Genomic DNA, 11,752 nt, shown 5'->3' on the forward strand with positions numbered 1-11,752 from the left:
TGCAAACTCTACCCAGAAAGGTCCCCGGACCGGGATTTGAACCGGTGACCTTCTTGCTGAGAGGCATCAGCTCTACCAACTGAGCCACCGTGCCGCCTCCAAATTAATCATTATCAGCTAAATACCACAATTAATCATGATTATTTTTTGCCAATATTGCCCAACCCTAGTACGTACCCGCAATTTAGAACTGCATATCTGGAAAACTACTGAAGTAAACTCTTTCAAACTGCACCATTACACTAAGGTCAGGATAACCTTTATTACATTTGGTTTCATACTTTGCAATGAGTACCTTTAATTTGAAATTAGCTGTTAAACCGCACTAATAAAATCTCATTAGACTCACAGTGGAATAGGAGCCGGTTTCTCCTTTTGCAGTCAAACTTCATTAATAAATCACATCAGGTTTACTTCAAACTGAAGAATGTGTACAGCGCAAACACACACTCAGTGAAAACACACACTCGTCTCTCTTTTGATGAATCTGATCCTGCAGTGAGTGCAGTGGTTCCTGTTCTGTCTGTAGTGTTTGTTTGGCTCCCGGCGGGTGGAGCGTGAGGCTTTGTAGTGTGTGGTCAGGACTGACCGGGAGTGGAGACTCGAGAGGCTGCTGGCTGCAGATACACAGTTTAAAGTTCTTCAAAGAAGGCCACCCTGGTCTTGGTGCTCTGCAGTGTCAGCTGTGGAGGAGATAACAAAGAGAATAAGGTTTAAGTAAGAAAAAAACACTTTTGCAAATAAGAAAAAAAGTCATTCTGACTGGTGACAGAAATTATTGCTTTTCCTCTTTATCAGCCTTTCTGCCTGCTGGTCAACAGTCTCTATGTGTAACAGCAGACTGACACTTTGCTTTTATAATTTTCCAGCTGTCAACAGCTCTTTGGACTCAGTCTGACTGCAGCAGCATGCTGTGGCACCCTGGATCACTTACTCTTCATGCTGCACTGAAGATTCAGCATCACAGTAGTTTGCTGCACTGACGAGCTTCAGGAGTGTTTCCGCCTTTCTAACATCTGCCCTAAAGATCGAATGCTGCACTTTTATTGAGTTCAGGATTTGCTGATTGGGTGGCTAAACTGGGTAGACGTGTTCAACTTTCAAAACACCTGATGTCAGCTTTAAGGTGGTCAATAAAATCTAAAGAGTAGGAGACAAAAGCTGTTTGAAGAAAGAATTGATGAATGCTTTTCTGCCCGGGTCTAAACGAGTGGGCGGTTGCCTCACTCAAGTGAAAAAAAACTGCAGCAAAGTAGCTGAGCATTGATTTTTTTAAGACTAGGAGTTTGAAATAGCTAGGCAAACTATTCCCTCTTTATTAAATCTGAAAATAACAGGAATTAAAGCCACTGCCAAGGTGAAGATTAACCAGGTGGAGGTGGACAGCCAGGAAAATCCATGTTTTTGTTGTTTTTTGGAAATGTGGATGAAGGACAAGCAAATCCAAAGATATAAGGTGTGTGAGAGAAAAAAGGATTTGCTGAGTGATATTTACTGATTACCTTGTATTGTCCCTGCTGACAGGCAGTCTGAACAATGAGAGCAGGAAACCCTGACTGTGCATTTATCTAATTCTCCAGACCACAGAGAAGTACCTCTTTTTAGTGTTTGACTATTAAAGCTGTGAAAGGCAGAATGTAACTATTTACAGAGAAGAGGCCCTTCTGTTTATTGTTCAGTACAGTGAAAAGGGCCTCAACAGTTGACCTCCATTCTGTGCGCCACTTTGTACGATCAGAATAGCCACGAGTAACATAAAGATCTAGAATCCCTGCACCTCTGGTGTGATTTAGTTGTTGGGAAGGATCTCTATGAGATTAAGATTTGTGACAATAATACTGAGAAAAACTCTTAGATGTTCAAACAAAAATTAAGAATTTGATAAAAAATAACATTGAAAAAATCTTTTCAAAAGCAAAGCTTACAATCTGCTATCAAAATCTTAAAGCACTACTGTCAAGTCTTTGTCTTGTTTTTGTTAGAAAAATATATTTGTGTTATCAGTTTCCTCTGTTTCATTCTCAGTGATCAGAGTTTTGCTCTCGTTCTCAGCTTTGCAGTTAAGCTGCCTCTCCTTCGCGCTCCGTCATTTTTTCCTTGCAATAGCCTATATGCCACGGTCATTAATGACGTATTTCCGGTAAAATTTTTGCCACGCTCCTCCCTTCCACTCCCTGCTTACTGCCTATGTTTTTAGCGTGAGCTCCTAGTACTAGTCCATGAAAAAGTCACAAAAGTTAAAGCATCTGTGATCTACTGGTATAAAACGTGAGTTCTGTTGTGTGCCGTTGTGTCCACTAAGCAGCAGATACGATCGAGTAGTTAGTTTTTATCCTTTTTCCTTTAGATGAGGAGGTGACAGCTGTGGATCATAGCATTACAAGGAAAACTGATCTTTAAAAGCTCACGCTTGCGTTTGTAATCGGCATTTCTAACCTGAGGATATTCAAGAGCCAGCATCAGAAATGAGAAGACAGAGGTTACAAAAGGGAAATGTACATTTATCCCCTTTTACTGCCAAGAGAGAGGAAAGACCTCCTCCAGAGGACAGCTAGCAGGAAGCTAACACAGCAGCCGGTGTGTGCGCACGCGCGTTTGTGTTATATGAAATGTTTTAAGCAACTTTGTCATGAGTTTTATGCAAAAGTAAAAACTTGTTAGAGTGTATATTACAGCGTAGACTAAAGCCGAGTGACGAGCCCCCCCCCTTCCCGAGCACCGAGAGCAGCAGAACCTCCGCCTGATAATCATTACATTTTTAGTTCACTAACGTCGGGGAAAACAATCCAAACCATACAAGTAGCCCATCGATTTAAAGCCCAGACTCTGCTCTTTCCAACAATATAAGTGTCACAGCTCTACGTGAAAAATTCACAGAACAAGCAGCCACGGAATAGCGAAAAAGGCTAAATTCTGGAACCATAAACACGAACGTCTTTCCTTTGTTTTTATGGCTTTAATCCACTTTGGAGTGATTTTTTTTCCACTTGGCTGGACCTGTACGTCTCCTGTGTTAATGTTGGTACATGTAATATGCTAATTCTGTACTGTGGAGATCATTAAGAGTCGTTGTCGGGTGAAAAAATCTTTCGCTAACACTGTGTTGACCGTGAACCGGAAGTGGTGGGAGTGGCATCAAGTGCTGGGCCGGATGTCTGTGGCATATAGGCTATTTGCACAGACCATATATGGAGGGGGCGGGTCTTCTGAGACGTCTTTTCCTATTGGACAGAGATTTCTTGAGTGACAGATCAGTGACCTGGAAGACTTTCGCTATGACCCGGAGTGACATAGATATGTACAGTTATTGTTATTATTCTAATTATTTTTAACATTACCCTTTGTAATTTCGTGAAAATGATGAGCATTCACGCATTTTCCGGAGAGATTTCCAAGACGAAATGACACCGGAAGTAAATATACCTCACTCCAGGTCATAGTGGAAGTCTTCCAGGTCACTGATCTGTCACTCAAGAAATCTCTGTCCAATAGGAAAAGACATCTCAGAAGACCTGCCCCCCTCCATATATGGTCTGTGAGAATTGCAAGCAAAAAATGACGGAGCGCAAAGGAGAGGCAGCTTAACTGCAAAGCTGGGAGCGAGAGCAAAACTCTGTTTACTGAGAATGAAACAGAGGAAACTGATAACAAAAATATATTTTTCTAACAAAAACAAGACAAAGACTACAGTATTGCTTTAAGATTTTGATTACAGATTTTAAGCTTTGCTTTTGAAAAAACTTTTTGAATGTTATTTATTATCAAATTCTTAATTTTTGTTTGAAGTTCTAAGAGTTTTTCTCAATCTTATAGGCACAAACCTAACTTCATAGATCTCTTCTGTAATGGCCTGGCGAAACCGGGGCCTGAGAAAAGTGCAAAGTGCACGGAGCTGCTTTAAAGGGATGTTCATCAATCTTTTTCGAGAGGAGAGGATTTCCCTGAGAGTAAGTAGCATGTGTCAGCTACATTTGTTTGCAGTCTTTTATGACTCCAAATGCTGAAAAGGTCAATGTTTTTCTTACATTTCTCTGGTTTTCCGCAGCAGCTGTGAAAACTTGCCTAAAGCTCACACAAAGGAGACGCTGAACAGCTTGGGACTGTAGATTAAGGGCCAATGAGTCACGCTAAAATCAGAGGTAGGGGTAACTAAGAAATAGAATTGGACCTTAGTTCCCTCGCCTTCTTCTCTTCTCACTGCGGCGCTGCATGCCCTGGTTCCCATTTCCCTCAAACAAGATGAATGCAGACCACCTCTAGTTCAATTAGACCAACACGTTTAGCTTTGCTCTTTCCCCTCTTTCATGTGAAAAAAATGTCCACATCAATCAAGATGACGAATGGCCGCACAAAAATCAATTAGTGCTCCCTTAACTAGTACATTTTACACTGTGGAGCAAAATGGATACAGTTTGTTAAAAGTGCTGGCAACTTCCAAATATTTATTGTGACTTTTTTTTAGCAGGGGTTGAAAGATATGAGAGACAAATGAGAAGTTTAAGTCTTGCAGTTCATCAGAGGATGAGGGAAACACAAAGTGGTTTCAGTAATCATGCCTGTAACCAATCAATTATTAAACCCCTCCAAAGCTACAGGAGTTAATTTTCCTTCAAGTCATTTCTAAACCAGGAGCTGGGTGAGCTGAAGTAACCAGTACAGACAGGATGAAAGAATGAAAAAACACAGACTGACTTCAACACTGCTGTGTAAGAGGTTAGATTTAAATATGTTTAGCCCCTCCTGCTGCAGTCGGTAAATATGGGGAAGGTTTGGGAATCACGGAGCGCTTTCAGAGGTCACAGCAGAAAATTAATATTTGCTACAACTCACCCAATGGGCTTCATTAAAAAGGAACCTGAAGGCTGAAATATGAACATGGAGGGTGGCGAGTGATGGAGATTAATATTGAAAAAGGACTCAAGTCCCCCGCCTGGATGTGACAGACAATAAAACACGGGTGTTTCACAGGAGGGCGGTGTCAGATAAATGTTCAAACTCTTTGATTTTCCAACTACTTATGACACTTGGATTGATTACAAAGTTGTTGAATGGTTTACTGCATTACAATCAGAATACATACAGCTTTTATTTCACTGGGCTGCAAATGTGAGTGATTTATTATGACCCCCGCACGTGAAGTGTAAGCGTCAGTCATATTGTTTTCGTACTGTTTATTTATTTATTTTATTTTTCCAGTGATTTTTGGTCAACCGTAGCACAAAAACGGCTGCACCGATCAACATGAAATTTGGCAGGACTGTAGATGAGTCCGACCTACACTGCACCAGCCAACAGTTTTACGATAGACCCCATATTTGAGGAGGGGGCTCCTTTCAAAGTGGGGGTGTCAGGACATGCAAAACTGCTTATAGCTCAGAAACTGTTCAACATAGAAGCTTCAGATTTCTTTTGTTGTTTAGCTCTGATGAAGCTCTATCCATCAAGCCCACCAATCAGTGCCCCCCAGACTCCCAATTTTCTGAAAAATGGGTGTCTGACATGCAAAAATGGTTATAGCTCAAAAACTTTTAAACATAGGAGCTTCAGATTTTTTGGGTTGTTTAGCTCTGATGAAGTTATATCCATCAGGCCCACCAATCAGTGCACCCCCACCCCCGGACCCCCAATTTATCTAAAAAAGTGGTATCTGGACATACAAAAATGGTTATAGCTCAAAAACTATTAAACATAGGAGCTTCAGATTTTGTTGGTTGTTTAGCTCTGATGAGGGGCTATCCATTAGGTCAACCAAACCCACCCCCCACCCACACACAAAAGACCCCCACCCAAACCACTACAATTTTAGGATGCACCTAGTGGCATGACATTTATTAGGAATAAAGACTTCTGAGTTCCGGTGCATTTGTGCATGCGGGGGGTCATTGTTACCGCTATGTGGTATCTAGTTTTTTAAAGATTTTTGGTCAACTATAGCACGGAAACAGCTGCACCCATCAATTTGAAATTTGGCAGTAAAGCAGATGTGTCCAACCTACACTGCGCCAACCAACAGTTTTACAATAGACCCCATATTTGAGGAGGGGGCTCCATCTAAAAAGGGGTTTCTGGACATACGAAAATACTTATAACTCAAAAACTATTCAACATAGAAGCTTCAGATTTTTTGGTTGTTTAGCTCTGATGAAGGGCTATCCATCAGGCTCACCAATGAGCACCCCCAAACCTCCTGGACCCCCACCCAAAACAATGAATCTCATCTGATGAGTTCCAAGTTCTGGTGTTTTGCGTACGTGTGGAGGTCATAAATGATACCGCTAAGCTGTATCTAGTTTTGAAGGGTTTTTAGAAGCTTTTCAAAATGTCTTGAAACCTTCATGAAGGTTTTATTATGTAGAGAATATGTTTACTGTGTGAAAATAATTTCTCTCGGCTCATATTGTGTATTTTTATGACATCGTCACAATGACCAACGAGCTGGTCACTACCTTTTTAAAGTTGCTCTGCTTGCTGGTTCCCTGCTCTGTGTTCTGGTTGTGAATGATGTCCAGAGCGCTCTCTCGTTCTTTCAGCTTCAGACTATCGATCTCGGTCTTCAGCTCGTTCAGCTGCTCCTGCAGGTGCTTGCTCTTCTCCATGTACTCAACTCTAAACAAGAACAAACAAAAGGTTCACAGAACGATGTTGGGAATACATGCAGTAAGAAGGATAACAAGAAAAATTTCAAAATTATAGAATTATTTTACTTATTTTGTTCAGTAGTTTGTATTTTTTTTTTGTTTTTTTGTTTTTATTTTTTTTCCCTTTTTTTGTTTTTTATTTTATTTTTATTTTTAACATTTTAATTTTAAAAATAGTTTGAAATCTAATTATGCAATAACAGAAAAAAGGAAGTATTATAAAATTACAGTTAATTTAAAAACAGGATGTACATTGTATATTTTAGGTATTGTGTTAACATTATTTTCCATATATTCAGTTCTGTGGCTCTGCTGCATTTGTTAAAATACTCTATCACCAAATTATATCACATCAAACCAAGTCATTTATTCAACTGCACTGAAAGGGTCATTCTTGTCTAAATTTCATTTTTGCTGTCTGCTCTCAATGACCCAAATAGCTATTGAAATAAATTGGCATAGCACTAGCAGCAAAGTCAGCGATAGCCACTTGTCAGGGTCATATGAACTCTGGTATTAAAACGTGTCTAATAGAAGCTCGTTTGTGTGCATCAGAGCGTCAGTTTAGATTTGAGTGAAACACATTTTGGCCACATGTACCCAGATTTTGTAAATCGTGACAACTAAGCTTGCAGACAAAAGATACGGAGAGGAATCTGACGGGCAGGACTCACTTCTCCTTCTCAATTTCCATGGAAAGGCGTTTCATGTCAGTATCTTTGAAGTCAAAGCTGAGGTTCTCCCTGCTGAAGCTCAGGTCTGGAGGAATGCTGTCAGATGCCCGTCCAGGGGACTGGGATGAAAAAGGAGGAAGTGAAAAGATTTATTAGTCATTATAAAAGAGAGATCAAAGAGGAGGAATATAATATTAGGAATAATAAAGGAAAATTACAGCAGGAAACTGAGCTTTAAAGCAACACAAGGATGTATTGGTGATGGAGGGAAATGTTCTAAAGGAGACATCATCTAAAAACATTCATACACTTGTGAATCCTAACAGCGTCTGCAGTGCATTGGTAAGAAGACACCTCAGAACTGGTCTTAAAACACAATCTAAATGTAAATGTGACACCCAGCATGTAAAGCCACACCGTAGCTTTGATATATTTACTATCGGCATCTGTTCAAATCACAGAGAGCAGCCTGAATGAAACCGGCGGTGTGGGGAACCAAGATTATTGCGTTTGTGGCCTTTTCACCCAGCAGCTGACACAATACAGTGAAAATGCAGCAGCAGCATCTTTTTGTGCACATATGTACAGCCGTGTGAGTCTATGCGTGAAAACTTTTCATTCATAAACTGATAAGAGTTTAGTATTCCATCAAGAGCCATCATCTCAGTATCTGTTGTGTGTGTGTAGGTGTGTAAGGCAGAGGAATATGAAGTGTGTGGGGGTTTTTAAAATGTTGGAAGCTTCAGCGTGGGCTGCATGGTTTTATGCAAGTATCTCCGGTTTCGTGCGGCTCTGCGGGATTAAAATTCCCCGTGTCAGCGTGAGGGTGTGTTGGGAGTAAAGATAAAACTGTTAAACCAACAACAAGTAAAAATAGATTCTTATCAAAGGCATGGACAGAAATGGAATCTCTGGATTCAATTCCTTACAAGACCGTCGATTTGCACACATTTAGGAACTTTTTGTATGCTTTTATTCTCAATTATGTGGCAAAGATATGTTTGGATAAATCATTAATTTAATGAAAAAATACAATTAATGCTGTTTTAGGGGAGATTTGATACACAACTTTATGATATTAGTAGCATTTTTTCCATATTTTACTGTCAGATACTTTAAAGCTAGGCTATTATGTATTTTCCAGGCACATAGTTCAATTTTATGCCACAGTCAAGTAATTACATTACTTTCAGTTGTTATGAAAACACTAGGGGTGTAAGAAAATACAGATACACTGAAATATTGTGATATTTCATTTCCCGATACTGTATCGATACTCTAAAGCCCTGTATCAAGTTTTAATTAAGGTTTAAAATGTAAACTTTCCTGCCAACGGTTCATTTTTATGTTGTAGTTCACCCTCCAACCACTAGTTGGCAGTCATCTAACAACTGAAAACATGGATGAATATGAAACAAATAAAATACATTAAAACATACTGAGTTCTTTTTTTTTAAAATATAATATTTGAACAAAAATGGCAATTTATTGCAATATATTGCCTTGCTTACAGTATCGCGATATATCGTATTGCGACCCCTGTGTCATAATATGTATCGCATCAACAAATTCTTGCCAATACACAGCCCTACTGTATATATTAAAAATAAACTTGACTTTGCATCATAGCCGTACTAAAACACCTTGAATTTGGCCTCTTTACTTTTTAAGAACCTTCTACCGTTTCTGACTCTCCCAGTTCAGCACGTTTTCATAAACATAAACATATACACATATAATCCCACACACACTCTTTTACAGAGAGGCCAAAATTAGCATATATTTTTAATGAACATTCCCACGTCAGACTGTAAATCTGTGTTTTTTCCACATGTGAACGTCAGCACGTTTGTTAATGTGTCTGCATGCAGGTCCGTTACCGTATAGATGGCTTTGCTGGTGATTTCCAGCAGCTTGTTCTTTGCTCTGCGTTCTGAATCTCTGGCTTCCTGCAGGTCCTGCTTCAGCTGCTCGGCCTCGTTGGCCCTGACAGACAAACAGGTAAAACATATTTAATATTCCCGCTCACCTTTCAGACTTTTAATTCAAGTTAAACTCTTCATCTTACATAATCAGCACATCAGAACTCAGTGATCCAAGTATGTTGTGTCATTACTCAGATAATCAATGTTTAACACAAGAGAATTATTTTTGTCTCCATTACTCCACCATTTGCAACGAGCACAAGGATGTAATACAGTTATTGGACGATCATGTTTTTTTGTGTTACTATATACTCAGCAGTTCTTTGCTGATGTGGGAGTGCTGTGTGCCATTAGTATTTGAGTGGATGGTTCTGTTACCATTTACATATTGAGTGGTGCAGGTTTAACATTTTCTCTGGTGCAGAAAAGTGCTCGTCCAGAAATTGCAGTTAGAGCCAAGTGGCTAATGGTACCCATTTGAAGTGATTACCTAATAAACTGTCAAGTAGAAACGGTGAAGTGATATTAGTGATGCTATGTGTGGTGTTTTGTTATGAATATGAAATGATTGGAGCTTATTGAGTTTTACGGAGAGCTGACTGACAATTACACAGCTCCAAATCACTGTTTTTATCTAAGCTTCAAAAATGAAAAACATCAAGAGAAAAATGTTGTTCATGGTTTCCCTGATTCAATCCACTCCAAAAAGCAGGAAAAAAAAAAGAAAAGAACAAATTAGTTTTTACTTGGGAAACATCTAAACAGAAAAACATTTTTTTGTGAGGTAGAATTTCAGTGTGAAGTTAAAGAGATTAGTTAATAGGGACTTCCACTGTGAATCAATACCACTCCTCACAATTAACCACCACAAATAGTGTCGTACTTCAATCCAATTGGGAACGGCTCATGAATAAAAGCTTTTGGGAGCTATTTTCCTCTGTTTGCAGCAAGCCGTCCGTAACCTGCTTTCTAGACTCGGTGCAAGAACAAAGCATTTAGAACGAAATGATTTTAAACAAGTTAGCAGCTCCTGCTATTTGACGGAGTAATTTATTCTGGGCTTGGAGCACAGTGGGTTTCTACTTTCTTGTCAATCAAACCGACGTGAACCAGAATGTTTGCAAACCTTTACACTAAACTGCAAAATAAAAACAATAAAAACATTTGTTAGCTGAGAGAGTTATTTAAAACATTTATGTTCAAGAAAAAAGGCAGTTTAGATTTCAAAATGTAAGAAAGCGATGAGGTTATAAGTTATTACATGATGTAAGGTCTGAACTTTGTAATATTGTATGTGGGGTTCCACAAGGTTCTATATTGGGACCAAAGTTGTTTCTCCTATATATTAATGACTTGGTAAATGTGTCGGGGTTGTTTAGATGTGTGTTTTTTTGCAGACGACACCACATTTGTTTGCCTGGGTAAGAATATAGAACAGATAGTGGAAATGATGGAAATGGAATTTGTAAAAGTACAAAATTGGTTTAATCATAATAAGTTATCATTAAATTTGGATAAAACAAATTACATGATATTTAGTAATAGAAAGAAAACAACTGATGTTCCATTTAGAGTGGATAGTGTTGAAATTTGCAGAGTCAGGGAGGTGAAGTTTTTGGGAGTCATCATTGATGAAAAACTGACATGGAGGCCTCATATAAATTACTTAAGAACAAAAATGACAAAATCTATTGCAGTATTGTATAAAGTTAAGGAGTTATTTAATGATAAAGGACTATTTATACTACCGATATATAATGCAATAATTGCTCCACATATGATTTATTGTATAGAAGTCTGGGGAAATGCATGCAAAACAATCACTAATCCTATTTTTATTTTACAAAAAAGAGCCATACGGATTATTATAAGAAAGCATTACTATCACCCTTCTAATATATTGTTTCATCAATTAGAATTATTAAAATTTTATGACTTGGTTGATAACATTCTGCAGGTTATGTATAAAGCTAATATAAATATGTTACCTTCAAACATCCAATCTAATTTTGTTCAAAGGGAAAGCTGCTATAATTTGAAGGGACTACAAATGTTTGTTAAACCAAAAATTGGAACAAATCTGAAGGACAGACACACTTCAGTAAAAGGTATAAGACTATGGAATAATCTGGAAAATGATTATAAAACCATGGGATCAATTAATTCCTTCAAAAAATGATCAAAGTAAAATTGTTAAAGAAATATGAAATTGGTTAATTTGTATGAGTTACTGTTTGAGGAGTTGAATTTTTGTTTTTGTTTTATTTAGTTTATTATTATTTGAGATTAAAGCTGCTGTATGTAGTTTCTTGGGTACCCAAAAACTTAGAAAAATTTTGAACAGAAACAACCTTGTAGTCCCTCCCCCTGCTCTCAGCTCCCCTTCCTAGGCTCCTCCCCCACAGCAGGGCCCAGAGCCGTGAACGCGCACGCTTGTAGACAGGAGGTGATCTCACTGTAACACACAGAGCTCAGAGCTAAGCTGCCGTCATGGGTAAGAACAAAACAACTATAT

The 11,752-nt window shown here is 38.7% G+C and overlaps 1 protein-coding gene across 2 annotated transcripts in view; it reads right to left on the minus strand.

The window, feature by feature from the left end:
- Positions 1-243: 243 nt before the first annotated feature.
- Positions 244-11,752, minus strand: part of nf2a (NF2, moesin-ezrin-radixin like (MERLIN) tumor suppressor a) — a 42,545-nt gene continuing 31,036 nt past the window's right edge. For both annotated transcript variants that reach the window (XM_014011134.1, XM_014011133.1), the window contains 4 exons: positions 9,193-9,298; positions 7,313-7,431; positions 6,447-6,606; positions 244-683 (listed from right to left, as the gene is read on the minus strand). In XM_014011134.1, coding sequence (XP_013866588.1) covers positions 633-683; positions 6,447-6,606; positions 7,313-7,431; positions 9,193-9,298 — 436 coding nt within the window. In that variant the 3' untranslated portion in view covers positions 244-632. The remainder of the gene's footprint in view (positions 684-6,446; positions 6,607-7,312; positions 7,432-9,192; positions 9,299-11,752) is intronic.

The sequence above is a fragment of the Austrofundulus limnaeus genome, unplaced genomic scaffold, assembly GCF_001266775.1.
Source record: "Austrofundulus limnaeus strain Quisiro unplaced genomic scaffold, Austrofundulus_limnaeus-1.0 Scaffold77, whole genome shotgun sequence".
Classification (NCBI taxonomy): Eukaryota; Metazoa; Chordata; class Actinopteri; order Cyprinodontiformes; family Rivulidae; genus Austrofundulus; species Austrofundulus limnaeus.